Here is a 20,621-nt window from a genome sequence, read left to right as displayed (position 1 = left end):
GCAGTATCTTCACTAGTACATTAACAGAGTTTTGCTTCGTAAGTCTTTTACAAGTAAATTAGTGCTTGAAGAATTTTATTTCACGATAAATAGTTCTGTTTCATAGGACTTAGTTCATGTTCAGAGAGGTGTGTCTGATGTTGACTGTACAACAATTAAAATATTTAAAATATAAAAATTTACTAAGGATTCTTCTGTATGGTAGGTTTGCATCTAAATTAAATTATATTTCTGTACAAAATAGTTAGCTTCTTATATTACTTAGCAATGTAGGGTTTTTTTTTTTTCTATCCTTTTATCTTAACCTTTCTATTCACACTCAGTCTTCTATTTTATTTTTGTCAGCAACACTTTAAATGTCTTGTCACTTAGCATGACAACACATTTTATGATTTCTTATCTTAAATTGAGAGCCAATGTATCTTCTTCATAATAAAATGTCAACATTGCTTGTCATCTTTGCTAAGGTGTAATGAAAAATATGAAATGGTTTTTTAGATTTCGTTTAAAATTCTGTCAAATTTAATTTACAGGGAGAAAAAAAACTTAAAAATGAAGTGTGAGTATATGTATATTCACAATATTTAGAGCATATGGGGTCCAGAAAGATCTTTCTCTTAAAAGGAGACTTATGTAATACATTAAACAATAAAGAATTTAAATTTATGTTGTTCATTATATTACACAAATGAGTGAGATCATGTGACACTTATCTTTCTCTGAATGGCTTATTTCGCTTAGCATAATGCTCTCTAGTTCCATCCATGCTGTTGCAAATAGTAAGAATTCTTTTTTATTTTTTTACAGTAGCATAGTATTCCATTGTGTAGATGTACCACAGTTTTCTAATCCACTCGTCTGCTGATGGGCACTTAGGCTGTTTCCAAATCTTAGCTATTGTAAATTGTGCTGCTATGAACATAGGGGTGCATATATCCTTTCTGATTGGGTTTCTGTTTTCTTGGGATATATTCCTAGAAGTGGGATTACTGGGTCAAATGGAAGTTCCATTTTTAATTTTTTGAGGAAACGCCCTACTGTTCTCCACAGTGGCTGCACCAGTCTGCATTCCCACCAGCAGTACAAGAGGGTTCCTTTTTCTCCGAATCCTCGCCAGCACTTGTCCTTTGTTGATTTGTTGATGCTAGCCACTCTGACAGGAGTGAGATGGTACCTCAATGATGAACAAAAATAGAACCAGAGACACAGAAGCATCGAACAGACTGTACAACCTATGAGGGAAGGCAGGGGGTATGAGGGTAAGAGATCAACCAAAGGACTTGTATGCATGCATATGAGCAAAACCAATGGACACAGACAGTAGGAGGGTGAGGGCTTGTGCTTGGGGGCGGGGGTGGCCAGGGAGAGGTCAGTGGGGGAAAAGGAGACTCATCTAATACTTTAAACAATAAAGAATTTAAATGAAAATTTAAAAAAATAAAATATAAACTTGTTACATTATTAAAAAAGAATTTAAATTTAATAAATAAAGTGTAGTGAAGTAAAAAATAAAATATACTTGCACAAGCAGGCACCTCTCCACTGTTTTCCTTCATATTTAGATAAATTACTTAAAGCCAAACCACATGCATTTATGTGGATATAAAAGTAATTAAACTTTGTGACCTATAAATACATGTCTTTCTAAATTATTTAACGAAGAACTGAAAAACTAAAAAACTAGGGGGGGGGAATCTAGAAGAACTGAGAGGGGCTAGATAAGTTCTAGGGGTAGGTAAACTGTTCTCTGCCTTTTCCTATAAGCAGCCTAGAGGAAGCAAAACAGTTGCACTGTAGTCTTATAGTAAAACTAGAGGCCTGGTGCACAAAATTCGTGCATGGGGTGTGTGTGTCCCTCAGCCCAGCCTGCACCCTCTCCAATCTGGGACATCCCTCTCATAATCCAGGACTGCTGGCTCCCAACTGCTCGCCTGCCTGCCTCCCTGATGGCCCCTAACTGCTTCTGCCTGCTAGCCTGATCAATCCCTAACCACTCCCCTGCCAGCCTGATTGATGCCTAACTGCTCCCCTGCCAGCCTGATTGCCCCTAACTGCCCTCCCCTGAAGGCCTGGTCACCCCTAACTGCCCTCCCCTGAAGGCCTGGTTACCCCTAACTGTTCTCCCCTGCAGGCCTGGTCCCCCCCAACTGCCTTCCCCTGCTAACTGCCCTCCCCTGCTGGCCATCTTGTGGTGGATATCTTGTGTCCTCATGGGGGTGGCCATCTTTGACCACATAGGGGCAGCCATCTTGTGTGTTGGAGTGATGGTCAATTTGCATATTACTCTTTTATTAGATAGGATAATAGAGAAACACATCTGGTAAAATTCTATCTCAAAGATGAGTACGATGAGCAATTCTTCAAGGAATCAGGACAGACTCACGTAGAAGAATGACTGTTTCATTTGGGAGCCTAAAAGAACACATAAGATTTACAAAGCCAAACACATGGGAAGGGACTGAGACATAAATACATGAGGCCACTGCAACGGAACCATTCTAAGAGTGGCACCCTAGAAAAGGGCACACCATCCTGATGCTGACATTCTCACCACTATCTTTAGTTCTCAAAGCCTTCCTCCAAGTCAGACAGGTCAGCTCTTTCTTTGTTCCCTGTGCTGACCCTCAGTTAGTTTCCAGTTTGCCACGAAAAGAACTTGAACCAATACAAATGCTCATTACATTTTCTGCATTGTCAATTCTATATCTCATCAAAAGGTAAGGAGAGGGAACCCCATGGAACATAACTTTTAAGGATTAGGAAAAGGAAAAGAACTCTGTAACTGAGACCAGAGGCCAAGGAAGCAGATGAAAAACAGGGAGATTGTGGTACACTATATTCAAGGTTGGCTGTGTTTCAGGGAGTAGAAACTGGCCAAATGGTCAAGCACAGTCAGAGTGGGAAGGCTATTGCTTGGCTTAAAGGAGAAGTCACGAGAGATCTCCAGCAAGAGAAAATTTAGGTGAGGTCAGACTATAATGGCTTGACGAAGAAATCTGTCTGAGGAATAGGGGAAGACTTCACTTAATTCTCACATGAGCAAGATTGGGCAAGATGGACAAGATCACCTTAGCTAGAAAGAAGGAACATTGTGTTCAAAGGCAGAGCAGAATGAGGATATGACCAGGTAGGTTGAAGAGGTTAAGGAAATGAGAAGGTTGTACTGACGGATGAGACCAATAAAGAAGTCTAGGAACAGACTGTGAAAGAAAGTGTTTAGTTAAGGAGTTTGTATGGCATCCCATACATGCAGTCAAAAGATGCTTTTAAGCCAATAAATGAAAATCAAATTTTCATACTTTTAAGTAAAGAATAATGCCCTTCTACTGAGCTGTGGGAATCATAAGACTCAGTGTGTGGTCAGACATTCTAACATTCATGTAAGAGATGAATTGGCATTAAAGATACATCCTTAAAATAGAGTAAGAAGGAACTAAAAATGTTATTAGCTGGAATCCTGTTTCAATTTGTGATTAAAAATCATTTTTGCTGATAAGCGGATATCCTTGAGACTCAGGGTGTTTTAAGGAAATGGCCACGTAAACATCTCTCCAGATGAGTATAAGTATTTCTATGAGAAACCTTGATTCGGTTTACATCTTTCGCTTTCTCATTCAACTGACAAGAGTTTTTATAGTTTAGCAGAGATTCAAGTACCTCCTTGAGAGTTAGGACCTTGAGAGAGTACGTGTTGTGAAAGGAATAACTGAATTTACTTCATTTCAGTAAATTTTTATTTAGCACACTAGAGGCCCGATGCACAAAATTCTTGCAAGGGTAGACCTTTGCAGCCCCAGCCGCATGGGCTGTGGTCCCGCCCCCTGCTCACTAGTCATTCTGGAAGGTGGTTCCGCTGTCCAGTCTAATTAGCATATTAGCTCTTTATTATATAGGATATTATATAGGATGTTAAAAACTAGCATATATTTTCTCCACTATCAGAGCCCTATATTTTCAGTGTGTGGAAAAGATGAATTGGATGATTTTTCTGAGAGAAATCTGCAGCCCTTTTAGTAACATTTCCCAGTGTTCAATGCACTTGAGGTTGCTTAAATTACTTCTTCTTTGATTTAATATCAACGCTCCCTGTCCTACTTAGTTGAAACAAAGAACACCTGCTCACTCTCACTAACACAATGCTCTTTTGTATACGGAAAGATTAGCAATAAGTCTTCTGTCAACCCTATTGTCAGTGGGCTAAATCCAGTTTCCTTTATTTTGAAAGCGGGGAAGAATCCTGGAATTTACAATATGAAATTGATAAAACTTCCAACCCCTTACTAAATGTTTTCCTGACCTGACAGAACCACACAAAGTACACAGTACACTTTTTATGAGGTCTTTTACAAAAAGAAAAAGAAACTGAGTAAAAAGAAAAAAAGGGAAAGTATTGTCTTAATTATATACTTTTTTCTGGCATTAGCTTATTAAAAGAGATTAAAAGTTTTGTTAGTTGCATGATGGGAACTGAGGAAAGGCCATGGAAAAGAAAAATGAAGGTGTATAAAATTATTCCCAAATCTTTTTGACATCTCTACTTAAAAATGAATCATCGTATGAAGGGGCTCTTGGAATGCATTTAGCAGAGTATGCTATTAGAGGGCAGAAGCTATTCTGTGGCTCATAGAGTAATTTAAGCCAGTATCATTAATTAAGCCATTTTTTTTTTTCACCAGGGTTCCCTTCATATACTATAGTAGACATATTTTTGTTTGCTTGGTTAGTTGGTTGACTGACTGAATGGATGAATATTTAGAGAAATTAGAAATAAAAATGCAAATGTAAAATTTTTATTTCACTGAAGTAAAAAGAGAAAAAGGCCTGCCAACTGAAGCAATGCCAAAATTTGGAAAATGACACTAGTAAATGTAAGAATTCGGATGCCATTTACTTACCAGTCTCTAAAAATGTATGAAACTCTCATCTTTCCATTTCTGGACTGTGATAGGTAGAATAAGTTTCCCAAAGATGCCTATGTCCTAATTCCAGAACCTGTGAATATGTTACTTGACATGAGAGGAATTGAGGTAGCAGATGTAATTAAGGTTGCTAATTAGCTGAAGATTATCCTAGATTTTCCCGGTGGGCCCAATCTAACCACCAGGTTCTTAGGTATTGAAAAGGAAGGCAGAAGAGTGAGTGCTGGAATGATTGTGAGAAATACTGAACATTGCTAAGTGTTGGAAACAGAAGGGGGCCATGAGCCAAGGAATACTGGCAGCTTCTAGAAGCTGGAAATGGTAAACATTGCATTCTCTCTTAGATCTTCCAGAAAGGAACACAACACTGCCAACTCCTTGATTTTAGCCCACTGAGATTCATTTTGGACTTCTGATCTCTATCTCTATGACTGTCAGATAATAAATTTGTATTGTTTTAAGCCACTAGTTTTTAGTAACTTGTTAAAGTTCAATAGGAAACTAATACACAAACAATAAAAGCTGAAACGACATCATAAAAGAACACTAAAAGCTGAGATTTGATAATAAAAGACACTAAATTTACCTTTCAGATATTTCCACTAAATCTGTAATTCAAAGATATCTTTACATATACATTTCTATCATTAGCTTTGTCTGATTACTTTAATGGAAGGTTTTATGTTTGTATTTGTATGTGAGATGATTTCTCTCACATTCCCAAAGCATGCTTGTATGAAATCTTTTGAAAAAAAAAAATCTTTTTCTCACTTTGTTGTTTTTTCACTTAGTTAAACAATGTTTTTAATTTCCTTATCATGAATCAAAAAAATGTGTAAATAGATAAACAATGAGGCTGAATATTTTGTTACTAGAATGAACACAATCATGCATATATTTCTAACAAATTCCATATACCCAAATGACCAAGAATTATTTCTTCTTTGTCAAAGTGTTCCCTTGAAGATTTTGAAAGACATATTCAGATTTGTCATTGTATTGTTGTCATGACTCAATTAAAAGTACTGGCCTTTATTCATCTTCACATATCAGTTTTATTGCTTGTAAGGTATCAATTTGATATTTCTCCTTGGAAGCAGCATATATTCCATCACAGCTATATCTGTATTTTTAAAGACTTATCTAGACAGGAAAGCCTATTTATTATCCTTGATTTCCCTCAGCCATAAATTAAGAATAGCAATAACCTTCGTATTTCCTTACCAAGACAGTTTCTATGAGTGCACTGCACAAGTAATTTTTTCATGTTTCTTTTCACTACTTGTGTTATAATGCATGTTATTTACAGAGAACCTTTCAACTGAGTGTCTCAGAGTGTTTTTCAAAATTTAAATTAATTTTCACATCATCCTTAAAAGTAGGCATTACTCTTGTTATGTAAATAACTTGACATTGAAGTTAAATTAATACCCATAAGAAAAATTACTTCAAGTTAACAACAGACACTTTCAATTTTACATCCCCTCCCTAACCCCACACATTATTTCATTAGTTGTTTCACAAACATTAGGTTAACTAAATTGACATTGTTCTTACTCTTTGGTCATTAAGTACCATAAGAATTCTTAAAGCCAAGTCAATTTTATTTCTGTCAATCCGTAATACATAATGGAAAAATGGAAAGGAGGAAGTTACGTACAGTATCTAACTTTATAACTTCAGCTGCATTCTAAAACTGAAGAATATGAACTAGCCAATTGTATAGCAAATTTTTTAGGATTGACTAATTCATGGATAAGTATTGTTATTTATATTAAAAACCAACTACCACCCTGAAGAAGGAAAATGAATTCTTATTCTTCATTTGAAAAAGAAATCTATGGATCTTATAATAATCACAGCCTAACAATTTGCCAAAATGATAAGACTCAGGAGAAACCTTCCAATTTGCAATTACATACGTAGCAAACTAGTCAGTAGTCATTTAAATAATGAAAAAGGAAAACAGAAAGAAGAGTATGAGGTTGAGAAATATTGGTGATACATTTCACATGCTCCAAAAATTTGAATGAATTCAGAAAATATACAATAAGATGGAAAGGTGGTGGGGAATAAAGGTCAGGCAGAGGGAGAGAGGTTTAGTGACTTGTTCATGCCCTCATGGCTCTTGCGGCAGAGTCACAAGAATCAATGTCTTCTAGAAAGAGGTTTCAAGCTTTTTAGTTTGTGATACTCAACAGGCAGCTAATTAAAATCTGGTGCCTTTGACCTAAGGACTTTATTTTTTGGACTCATAGATCACATGCAATAAAAACTAGCAGGGAATAAAAGTAGATAGCTTTAGGTACAGGTGCTAAAGACAGTAAAGGTGGATATTCTTTTTTAAAAATTAAATTTATTGGGGTGACATTGGTTAAAAATTACATAGGTTTCATGATATTATATATAGAGAACCCTAAAGATTCCACCAAAAAATACTAGAACTGATCAATGAATTCAGTAAAGTAGCAGGATACAAAATAAATATCCAGAAATCAGTTGCATTTTTATACACCAATGATGAACTATCAGAAAGGAAAACTAAAAATACCATTCACAATTGCTTCAAAAAGAATAAAATACCTAGGAATAAGTTTAACCAAGGATGTAAAAGAGCTGTACTCAGAAAATTCAGTGTCTCAGTAAGACACTGAGGAATGAAATTGAGGAAGATACAAATTAAGTGGAAGCATATACCTGATTCATGGGTAGGAAGAATTAGCATGATTAAAATGTCCATACTACCCAAATCAATCTACAGATTCAACACATTCCTTTCAAGATACCAATGGAGTATTTCATAGAACTAGAACAAATGTTTCAAAAATTTGAATAGAATCACAAAAGACCCAGAATATAGTAGCAACAGCAATCTTGAGAAAGAAGAAAAAATTTGAAGGAATCACTCTATCTGATATCAAACTACACTACAAGGCCATAGTAATGAAAATAGTATGGAACTGGCATAAAAAACAGACATATAGATCAATGGAACAGAATAGAAAGCCCAAGAATAAATCCATGCCTTCTATAGTCGATTAATATTTGACAAAGGAGGCAAAAACATACAATGACTAAAAATAGTCTATTCAATGAAAGGTACTGGGGAAATTGAACAGATACATGCAAAAAAAAAATGAAACTAGACCACCTTCTTCCACAGCAACCAAAAATTAAACTCAAAATGGATTAAAAACTTAAATATTAAGACTCAACACCATGAAAATCCTCATGTAAAACATAGACAGTAAAATCTCAGACATCTCTTGTAGCAATATTTTCTCTGATATATCTCCTCAGGAAAGGAGAAATAAGCAAATGAGACTAATTAAACTAAAGAGCTTTTGCATAGCAAAGGAAATTATTGTCAAACTGAAAAGACAACCCACTGAATGGGAGAATATATTCGCCAATGATACATCTGATAAAAGATGAATATCCAAAATTTATAAAGAACTTATAAAACTCAACAACAAAAAAACAAGCAATCCAATTTAAAAATGGGCAAAAGACCTGAATAGACACTTCTCTAAAGAGGACATACAGGTGGCCATTAGACATATGAGAAGATGCTCAACATCACTAATCATCAGAGAAAAGCAAATTAAAACCACAATGAGATATCACCTCACTCCTGCTAGAATGGCTATCATCAATAAATCAACAAACAAGAAGTGTTGGTGAGGATGTGGAGAAAAGGAAACTCTCATGCACTGCTGGTGGGAATGCAAACTGTGGATTGCCACTGTGGAAAACAGTATGGAGTTACCTCAAAAAATTAAAAATGGAACTGTCTTATGATCCAGCAATTCCATTTCTGGGAATTTATCCAAAGAAACCCGAAACACTAATTTGAAAGAATATACATACCCTTATATTCATTGGAGCATTATTTACAATAGCCAACATTTGGAAGCCAGCCCATGTGCCCATCAGTAGATGAGTGGATAAAAAAGAGCTATGGTACATTTACACAAAGGAATACTACCCTGCCGTAAAAGAAAGAAAATTTTACCCTTTGTGACAGCATGGATGGACCTGGAGAAATTATGATAAGTGAAATAAGCCAATCAGAGAAAGACAAATACCATATGATTTCATTCATATGTGGAATTTAATGAAAACAATAACAACAACAACAACAAAAACCTGAACTATGGAGCAAAATAGAGAGATTCCTATATAGAATGCAGGCAGACTGCTTTTTGGGGGAGGGTATTGGGTGGAGGGTGGAGAGATTGAGTAAAAAAGAAAAAGTGAGAGAACTCATGGACATGGACAACAGTGTGGTGATTGTAGCGGGTAGGGGATGGGTGGAGGTGGAAGTGGGCATAGAAGTGATAAATGAAGATGGAACAAAATAAAAAAATAATAAATCTTAAATAAAGATATTTTAAATATAAAGAAACAAATCAATTACAGGATGGAAAGAGATATAGGCTGACACTAGTTAAAAGGAAGCGGGGGTGGCTAAGATAAAGTAGATTTTAAAGTCAAGTATATTACCAGGGAGCAGGAAGGTCATTTCTCAATGAAAAAGCAGTCAATTAATGAAGAGGAAATACTGGTCCTAAATATTTATGCACCTAATTGCCGGAAGCTAATTCCAACATGTCATAAATGCAAGAAGTTTCATCAAAAGGTTGATGGGCTTCTATATTCAGCAGGGCTGAATACATATTACCTGCTGCTGGAATAGCTGAAAGCATTTCCGCAAACCTGAAATTTTCATATATTATTGTCTGCTACTGAGACAGTCAAAGGCAGTTCCCCCAAACTGACAACGCCTACTGTTTTGTTTTTTGTTTTAGTTTTGAATTTTGGGAAAGTAGTACATATGTCTCCTTTTTTCCCCATTGACCTTCCCCTGGCCTCCCCTACCGCCCCCACTCCCCCCCCACCCAGTGTCTTGTGTCCATTGGTTATGCTTATATGCATGACAATGCCTACTGTTTACCAAACTTACCTTTGATATGTATAACTGTTTTGCTTTAGGGCAATTTGTGTGAATAAAGAGCCCTGGGTTCGAGATCAGAGAGAACTTGGTTACTGAAGCTAGGTCTCCTCTTGGCTCCCCAAAATGCCTTCCGAATTTATATTTCATGTCTAGTCTCTTATAAATTTACATGCAGCCCTTCTCCAGATTCCTGAACCCTTCTGGAAAACACCCTGGCACCTGATAAAAGATCCTTAAGATGCAAAAAAAAATTGATGGAACAAATACAAAATTATACTCAGAGATTAATATCATTCTGTCAATAATTGATTTAAAATGTAGACAGAAAATCAATAAGGACATGGAAGATATGAACAATACCCTCACTTATTTGACATTTATAAAACATTCTACTGAACAACAGAAGAAATCACGGTCTTTTCATATGCACATGGATGGTGGGAATTCATAGTACTAAATATTAGAAAATCAGATTTTTCTCAAATCAGTGGATTCAGTTTTTACTTTAAAAGTAAACCAAAAGTAGATAAAAGAGAATAAAGATCAGAGACAAAGTAAGTTCAATAAAAATTAGCAGAAGGAACTTTATTATCCTGATGAAAGGGACCTACCAACAACCTGCAGCTAATAACAAACATAACGTTGAAAGACTAAATGCTTTTCCCATAAGACCAACAACAAAACAAGGATTCCACCTTCACCACTTCTACTCAACATACCATCGGAGGTTCTAGGAAACACAATAAGGCAACAAAAAGAAAGCATCTAGATTGGAAAGGAAAAAGTAAAACTGTATTTGTAGACAATATTACTTATGAAAAAACAATCAATCTACAAAATTGTTACTAGATTTAGTGAGTTTAGCAAGGTTTGGAGGATATATGATCAATACAGAAAAAATCAATTTTAGTTCAATATAGTAGCAATACCTAAATTAAACATTAAGCTAACAAAATAATACCATTTAGAATAGCATCCAAAACATGAAATACTCAGTGATAGATTTAACAAAGGAAATGCAAAACCTGTACACTGAAAACTAGAAGGCATTGCTACAGGAATGAAGTCAGACCTAAATAAATGGAGGGATACATAAGATGGGCAAAAGTAGGTTTATAGTTGTGCGTAAACAAAGAGAGTTTGTCTTTTTCCAAGCAAACAACTATAACCCTAATTTTGCCCACTCCTGTACTATGATCATGAGTTGAAAAACTCAATATTGTTGATCAATTCCCAAGTTGATCTGCAGATTCAATGCAATCACAATCAAAATCACACTGGGTGTTTTTTGTTTGTTTGTTTTTGTAGAAACCCACAAACTGATTTTAAAATTCATAGGGCAAAGCAAAGGACCTACAATAGGCAAAACAAGTTGGAGGTTGGTGGTGGAAGGAGGAAGAACAAAACAGAGCTAAAGAACTATCACTACTTAATATAATAGACTTTTGATAAAGTTAAGGTAATCATGGTGATAAGCTACTGGCTCTGAGATAGGAAAATAGATCAATGGAACAGAATAGAGTGTGCCGAAATAGACCCACAAATATATAGACAATCGATTTTCAACAAAACTGCTAAGGAAATTCAGTGAAGAAACGCTTTCCAATAAATGGTATGAGAAAACTGAATATTCATATATAAAAAAGTGAACTTTGATCTTCATGTAGCTCAAGATACAAAAATTAAGCAAAATTGGATCAAATATGTAAATGTAAAAATCTAAAACTATAAAGCTTCAAGAAAACACAGGGTAATTCTGACCTTGAGTCAGGCAAAGATGTATTAGATATGGCACCAAAAGCACAAGCCATGAAAAAACACACACCAAAACTCACAAATTGGACTTTAAAATAAAAAAAAAAAACTTCTGTTCTTTGAAACACACTGTTAACAAAATGAAAAAACAAGCTGGAGACTAGGAGAAAAATATTTAAAAATTGTACATCTGATAAAGGATATGTAAACAATATATTATGGTCTTTCCAAACTTAAGAATAAGTAAAACTCGGGGAAAATGTGTGAACAGATTTTTCAACAAAGATGCACGGATGAAAATAAGCATGCAAAAATATGTTCAAAATGATCAGTACCAGCTGATGGAGAAGTAAACATTAAAAGCATAAAGAAACATTATAACACACCTATTAGAAATAAAGGATTAATTAGTACAGAATATATATCTAACATTTGTTCCATCTATTGTGCTGAGGAAACTTAAATATCAACTTCCACTATAATCACCCACACAGACCCACCATGAAGGATGCCTATTTATAACTTGCTCACCCTCCTTTAGTGGTGAGAAAGTTAAGAAAATGCATTCCTCTACCTTTACAGTGAGGATGGTGGCCAACTCTCTCTGAGGAACTGATGTCAGTTGTCAAGGTCTCCTTTTCTTCAAAGTCAGACTTAGAATGATAAGTAGCCTCCTCTTACACTTCACAGCATCTCACTAACGAGCCAGACATAATTAATTGCCACTAGAAAAAAATCTTTCAAAAAAACATGCACCATGTACGAATTATCTCTGATCCTTCACCTGTGTGGTCTTGCTTCTTGTCACCCACATGGCTTCTGAGATATGGCAACAATCTCTTGTCAGAAATGGCTACATGAAAGGATTAGAGGAAGGAGACCTTTTCTGTGATTTTTCGTTTCAGAAAAGTTATACTACTTGCTAGAACTACAAAAATAAAAGTCTACTGTTATGGCAAGCTAAATGAGACATAAATGAAATGCAAATGAATTTCCATTCTGTTTTGCAGCAAATGATATTAATTTACTGACTAAACTGGCAGTCATCTAGTGCTGGCTATTTCAATGAAATTAGATATTAAATTTTGCTTTAAAATTGAAGAAAAATACCTATGATTTCACCAGTAGCTTCTCTAATGCTTTTTTGGATTCATATGTAAATAAATCACATTCATAAAATGATGGAAACTTTTTATTAAATCCTCAAATATAAGCTTTGTCTGTTTGAGTTAAGGAAAGTCTTAGGTAATTTTTATGAATTTAACTGTTTCATTATTTGTGAAAAATTAGGATGGTTAATTCTTCAATAATATATCTTACCTATTATTTTATATGTTCAAATTAGAAGTTCTACAATGACTGCCTATATAAACAGGCAATCAGATACATGTTTTTAACTCTATGGCTCCTACACAATTATATGTATTGGGTATTCAGTTAAATATGCTGAATTTAGGTAAAGTAATTCACATACTCCTAAAAATTTTAACAAATATGAGAATTATTTTATAGAGAATTCAACTTAACTAGAACAATATAAACTAGAAAAACTAAAAAGACATAGTTCAGAAACACAAGAGGGGCAAGAAAAAGAAAATTAGATTGGCCAGTGAATTAGACGTTCTAAGATAGTTTCTCAAACCTCCCAAGAAGACAAATATTTGAACACTCCACTACTTCACTTCTCTCCTGTCAAGTTTCAGAAACAAAAATCATGCTTATTCTGATAACTCCTCAGATGACTCTCCTTTGACGCTTAATAAAGCAAACAGAAGAAACAGCTTGATGAAAAAGGCAAAGATATGGGCTAACTATTACTTACTAAATTAAGATGTAACAAGCTGCTTGACAGATAATAGTTCATTTTAATGGAACAATACATTCAGCAAGGCTAATTTATCTTAACGTTAAAAATGTATCTGAAATTAACCACTACCTGCTGCTTCCAGGTAGTATGTAATTTGTAAAAGAAGCATAATGAATGTCCCTTTCAATTATTAGGTAAGAATACCTCCAGGTTAAGATATGCTGAATAGAAGTATAGGTATTCAAAAAGAAAAAGACAAGCAAAATACATAAAATGAAAGCCTTAATTTCAAGAATATTACTACTCTCAAAATGTCTATCTAAGAGGTGAATAAACTTTTAGCTTTCTGCTATCTTGAAATATTATTTAATCAAATGAGAAAAAAAGTGTATGTTCTGGCTCCTCTGCACTGTAAAAAAAAAAAAAAAATTATCTGATTGGCATGCTTCTCCATCCCCAGGGAGGCAGAAGAACAGCCTCCTTCTGGGTGTGCTGAGGTGGTACCGAGGCCATGAACTCAGAGTGTATGAACAGACAACAGGTTATTTTTCTAACAACTGGCAGAAAGAATGTCTTCACAGCAACACTTTTAAAAGTAAAAAGTTATTTGGAAAGAAATTTCAAAAATTCATTTTGTATTCAAGAACAGCTTTTGGCAAGTTAAATACCGACCGGGGAGTACAATTCATTCTGAAATTCTCGATGGAAATTCCCTTGTCCACAAATAGATGTCCTGTGGGATCATTATTTAAATTTTTGTATGGCTATGTTAGTATGGCTAAACTTGATTTTCAAGGTTTCCGGGACAAAATTATCTTGATTATGATAAACCTTAGAATTTTGGGTGCTTGACTGGTCAACTGCTTACTTGGTAGGACAACCCCATAATATAAAACCTTCCCTGTTCTGCCTCCAGGTATTCCCTTAGTACCTGGTGGAGGGTTGGCGACCAATTCAGATGAAAAATCTCCATATGCCATCTCCATTTCCATAAATAAGTATTGGCATCTGCCATCTACAGACATAATCTGCATGTCAAGCACTTGCCAAAAAACACAACCTTCCACAGCCGAGGCCTAATTTTGAGCTACCATTTTACAAAACTATATGCTATGATAGGTTTTTTCTTATCCTTATTAATTCTAAACCCTGGCTACACATTAGTATCAGTGTGCAGCAGTTCTCAACCCTAAATGTGCATTAGTATCTCCTGAGAAGTGCTTAAAATACTCCTTCCTGAGTTCACCCCAATCCAACTAAAAAACAAGTGTGGGCCCAGAACTTGCTTCTTTTTCAATTCTCCCCAATGCGGTTCTTATCTGCACACAGAGCTGAGAAGGACTCACAGGAATAAAAAGACACTGGCAGCCAGGGAGAACCCTAGTAAGATTCAAATCATTGTATGAAATGATGTAAAATATATTAAATGGCTATACATAAAATGACTTTAGCTTAAATAATATTTGGTTCCTGCTTTAAGTCATGAAATTAAATTGGCCTACTCTCACAACATGATTTCTAAAACACTGTCAAATTTCCTCATTTTATCAGGTGTCATGTTTAATAACTGTTTTAGAATGCAGACTTTGGAGTCAGGTAAGCTGAGTTCCAATCCTGACTCTTGCACTTACAGAGTGGTCTTAACCTCTCCAATTCTCATTTTCCTTATCTAAACACTAGAGGCCTAGTGCACAAAATCTGTACATTTGCGGGGGTGGAGGGTGGTCCCTTAGCCCAGCCTGTGCCCTCTCACAGTCTGGGAGCCCTCAGGGGATGTCCAACTGCCAAAGAGGCGGGAGCCTGGCTTCTGGCTGAGTGGCACTCCCCCTCTGGGAGCACACTGACCATGAGGGGGCAACTCCTACGTTGAGCGAGATTGGGCCAGAACCCGAGGGGTCCCGGATTGCGAGGGGCGCAGGCGAGGCCGAGGGACCCCACCAGTGCATGATCGGGACCAGGGAGGGATGTGGGAGGTTGGCCAGCCAGGGAGGGAGGACTCTAAGGTGTGTCCAGCCCATTTCGCTCAGTCGCAATCAGCCAGAACCCAGCAGCAAGCTAACCTACCGGTCGGAGTGTCTGCCCCCTGGTGGTCAGTGCACGTCATAGTGAGTGGTTGAGCAGCCTTAGCATATCATTAGTATATTACACTTTGATTGGCTGAATGGATGACCAGATGACCAGACACTTAGCACATTAGGCTTTTATTATATAGGATGGAATGTTACTACCAGCCTTAAAGGGGTTTAAATGGAGTTGTTTCAATGGTAAGCAGTAATGATAATTGGTAAATCAATACAATGATAGAGAACTGGAACTAGCAATGACAACGGAGTTTTTATTTCACCTTGCTCAATTTACAGACAAGGTGTCGAGATCCAGAGAAGCAATATTTCCAGATGACAGTTAAAAGCGGAGTGGAGTGAAACTTCCTCAGTAGGAAAAAACTGATTAAATAAGCCTGTTAGTTGCTCAGATGAAAACTATTATCTGATATATTTGTTGACGAAAATCCCTATAACTAAACTTGCAATTTCTTTATTAATTTTCACTCGCTAGACCAGTGGTTGGCAAACTCATTAGTCAACAGAGCCAAATATCAACAGTAAAATGATTGAAATTTCTTTTGAGAGCCAAATTTTTTAAACTTAAACTTCTTCTAACACCACTTCTTCAAAATAGACTCGCCTAGGCCATGGTATTTTGTGGAAGAGCCACACCCAAGGGGCCAAAGAGCCGCATGTGGCTCGCGAGCCACAGTTTGGCAACCATGGCACTAGACTATTAAATGAAATTTTATTATCTTCCATTGCATTGGGTGACTTTTGACACAGCAATCAGACATATACCTTTACTGAAATATATTCTAAGGACAAAAAAAATCAGCAAAGAAATGCTGACCTTTACTTTGTAAGCTTGTTATTGGCTCTGGTACTGTTGTGGTTTTCCTGAAAGGATTTTGTATGTATTCTAAGACAGAAAATGAGTATGTATATGGATGCTGTGGGGAACCAGGAAACTCATGATACACAGAACTGATGATACATAGAATGTCAGTTTCTAAATCCCATCATTAGTAAAAGGTACCAGTGCTGATTACAGGCTGAGGATAGGGAGGGGATAGGCTGAGTCTGTTAACTCAAGTGCCAGAAAACAAAGACTAATGAAATCATGTTTAATTACCATCAATATCAAAATAATCTGCCATTATCTGACTCCAGATATGACACAATTAAAAGGAAAAGCACAAAACATCACAAAGGAAGTGCTTTTCCCAAAAACGTTAACCTGAATCTAATGATGAAAAATTATTAATAAAACAAGTCCTGAATAAAAAGCATTCTACAAAATTAGTTGAAACTATTCAAAAATTTCATCATCATGAAAAAAAATAAAGAAAAAAAAAGAGAGAGAGATAGAGGCGGGCATTATAAAGGAGACTAAATAGTCATAATATCCAATGCAATACATGGCGTGACCCTGACTGTAATCTGGATGAGAAGGAATCTAGCTTTTCTAGAATGCTGGGATATTTAGAGAACTCTGAATGTTGACTAGCACATATTATTGAATAAATATTAAATTTCCTAGGTGTGATAAAGGAATTGAAGTGTCAGAAAATCCTTGTTTCTCAGAATATATATGGTAAAGTGTATTTGAAAAAATATTTTAAGCCAAAACCGGTTTGGCTCAGTGGATAGAGCGTTGGTCTGCGGACTGAAAGGTCCCAGATTCGATTCCGGTCAAGGTCATGTACATTGGTTGCGGGCACATCCCCAGTGGGGGATGTGCAGGAGGCAGCTGATCGATGTTTCTCTCTCATCGATGTTTCTAGCTTTCTATCCCTCTCCCTTCCTCTCTGTAAAAAATCAATAAAATATATTAAAAATATTTTAATAACATTTAATTTTAAATCCTTATTTCTTATAAATCTTTTTAAAACCAAGCTTTGGATTTTGAAATAATTTTTTACAGAAAAGTTGCAAAAATGTATTGAAAGTTCTGGTATACCTGTGACAATTCCCACTTAATTAACACCATACACCATGGTACATTTGCTTTTTGTTTTGTTTTGTTTTTTACACTTATATTTATTATTTCCATTCTTTGTTGTTGTTAATCCTCACTCGAGGATATTTTTCCATTGATTTTTTGAGAGAGTGGAAGGGAGGGGGAGAGACAGATATATCGATTAGTTGCCTCCCACACAAGCCCCAACCAGGTCAGGGGATCAAGCTTGCAACTGAGATATGTGCCCTTGATGGAATCTAATCTGTAACCCTTCAGTCTGCAGGCCGATGCTCTAACCACTAAGCGAACTGGTGAGGATGAGATAAAAGAGAGAAATACATGTAAGAGAGCTACGTAATTAGTCTAATCGTAATAAACATAAAGAGCAGATTACTTCAAATACAAAGATGATGCCTTTAACCAAAGGACAGGAATGTTTAAATGAGAATGACCTTTTACCAAGAAGTACAAGTCAGCCTGTAGAGGACATGTGTGAGAAGCATGACTCGAGTCAGTGGCTATGATCTTATATGTACCCCTTACACACCCAAAGCCTATCACAACACTATGTTATTAACAGTTATGTTTAATAAATTAGAGCTGCAAGCTGAGCTCCTGAAGAACGACTCTGAATGAAAAGAAGTTAAAATTGTATGACCTCGGACACACAGAGCTGATCGCAACTCACCCTTCCCAGTTCTTTGTCTTCAAGGGCCAGGACGCCAGTGCTCTCCGTGAAGAGTTTCACTTTGACCACGGGCCTGGGATGGGTAGTGGTGAAATCTCCTTGAGTTCCCCATCTGCAAAGAAGTAAAACAATTTCCTTTGAAATGCAGCATTATTTTTTCCCCAGATAAATGTGCCTCCTTAGAAGACATATTAAGCAATACAAATCTTTGGTGGCTCAATGAGATTTTTATCTTTGCTTTTGTGTCTGACAGATGGCTCAATCAAGAAGGAAAATAACAATAAGCTTCACAGCTTGTAATAATTATTCAGCCGTTCCGAAAATTAGTACGCAACAATACAAAACTAGTGTGTGATAAGAATTTAGGTTAAGGTACAGCAGAGCAGATGCAGCTATTAAAATCTATTATTTGGTTAATTCAACACCATTATTTATGTATGCCCCGGTGGGGGGGGGGGAAGAGATGTGTGGAGGGGGAAATGCTAAGGGTTTGTTCAGGTTAGAGGCTGTTTCCCAGAAAAGTGTTTTTGCATAGTGAGGTTTTTGCCCCATCTCTTCTTGAGAAGTCTTTACTAGATATTTTATTTATATTTTAAAAAGTGAAGTTAATTATCTCAAGCCTATTACTTTACCTGATTTTTTTAAAGCTCTGGTCAGAGAGAAAGAAATAAGCATCACAAAAATGAGTGTTTTTCTGTTAATTTCCCAGTACAGTTTCCTAAGAACAGGATGTCTGCCAACAGCTGGCTTTTCAAATCATCATCATAAAAAAACAGGTTTTCTTGGCTTATCTTTTAATTAATAGCATTTCATCTTTACCACACACCAATTTATTCTAGTATATTTACAAACTTAACTGGCACATAGCTGATATTAAAAATTCTTATCAATAACTCTCAGAGATCACAGGCATGAGATTCGGTACAGCATGAAGAAAATGCCATTGAGAGAAATATACATTAGAGAAAGAAAAAGTGAGATTTAACAAAGTAAAACTTTCTGTTAAAATAAGACACCTAATTAAAGTATCAATTGCGTTGTTTATATGGTTTAAAAAAACAAATAATTTAGCATTTTCATGGAACTATCTAAATTTATTTTATAAACCTTATTCAGAAAGCTAGAGAAACACAGAAAACTGAGAAGTATAATAAAACTTTAACAAATAGTTCTTTCTTTGCCTAGCACAGCCATGGCTCGTGGTCCCAAGAAGCATCTGAAGCGTGTAGCAGCTCCAAAGCATTGGATGCTGGATAAACTGACTGGTGTGTTTGCTCCTCGGCCATCTACCAGTCCCCACAAGCTGAGAGAATGTCTCCCTCTCATCATTTTCTTAAGGAACAGACTTAAGTATGCTCTAACAGGAGACGAAGAAGATCTGCATGCAGCGGTTTATTAAGATTGATGGCAAGGTCCGAACCGATATAACCTACCCTGCTGGTTTTATGGATGTCATCAGCATTGGCAAGACAGGAGAGAATTTCCATCTGATCTATGACACTAAGGGCCCCTTTGCTGTTCATCGTATTACACCTGAGGAGGCCAAGTACAAGCTGTGCAAAGTGAGGAAGATCTTTGTGGGCACAAAAGGAATCCCTCATCTGGTAACCCATGAAGCTCGCACCATCCGCTACCCTGATCCCCTCATCAAGGTGAACGACACCATTCAGATCGATTTGGAGACTGGCAGAATTACTGATTTCATCAAGTTTGACACTGGTAACTTGTGCATGGTAACCGGAGGTGCTAACCTGGGAAGAACTGGCGTGATCATCAACAGGGAGAGGCACCCTGGTTCTTTTGACGTAGTTCACGTGAAAGATGCCAATGGCAACAGCTTTGCCACCCAGCTCTCCAACATTTTTCTAATTGGCAAAGGCAACAAACCATGGATTTCCCCACCCTGTGGAAAGGGTATCCGCCTCACCATTGCTGAGGAGAGAGACAAGAGACTGGCGGCCAAACAGAGCAGTGAGTGAAGTGAGCTCTAGGTGACATGATTGGAAAAGTCTTTGTACTTAATTAAAGATAATACAACATGAAAAAACAAACAAACAAACAAAAACTTTAACAAATAATTGCGATGACTTCCTCTCCAATGCAGTTATATCACAATATGTGTACAGTAAACCCGAGGCCATTTCAATGACTGAAGAAACTAACAGCCAGATACAGTTTGATGTTTTTAAACTAGCATCAGATGCCAGAGGAGAGAGAGATTCCATTAGGATGGGAAAACAGCTTAATTTCCACTTTAGACTTCTAGAAAGGAGTTAGAAGATTCTTTTGCCGTTTCATAGAATTAAGATGGTCTGTGAAAAGTAGAGCTACATAGGAGTAAAAATAAATTTCTCAATTTAGTGTGTAGAATCTGAAGCCTTGAATATAGCCAGGCAATCTGGGAATCCAGGATATCCATTCCCCAAACCAATATGCCAATGAAGGCAGGAAACAGGTGCATATCACAGGACCCAGTAGGTACTCTTA

General features: G+C 36.4%; 1 protein-coding gene and 1 pseudogene across 1 annotated transcript in view; one reads left to right on the top strand and one right to left on the bottom strand.

The window, feature by feature from the left end:
* The window catches only part of CADPS2 (calcium dependent secretion activator 2), a 486,663-nt gene that overhangs the window by 225,313 nt on the left and 240,729 nt on the right, over nucleotides 1–20,621 (bottom strand). The window contains exon 7 of the mRNA XM_054725984.1: nucleotides 18,135–18,246. Coding sequence (XP_054581959.1) covers nucleotides 18,135–18,246 — 112 coding nt within the window. The remainder of the gene's footprint in view (nucleotides 1–18,134; nucleotides 18,247–20,621) is intronic.
* On the top strand, nucleotides 19,313–20,172 carry LOC103302625 (40S ribosomal protein S4, X isoform-like; annotated as a pseudogene).

Source organism: Eptesicus fuscus, chromosome 14 (assembly GCF_027574615.1).
Source record: "Eptesicus fuscus isolate TK198812 chromosome 14, DD_ASM_mEF_20220401, whole genome shotgun sequence".
NCBI lineage: Eukaryota > Metazoa > Chordata > Mammalia > Chiroptera > Vespertilionidae > Eptesicus > Eptesicus fuscus.
Note: the sequence above shows the minus strand (reverse complement) of the source record. Positions and strands in the feature narration are given on the sequence as shown.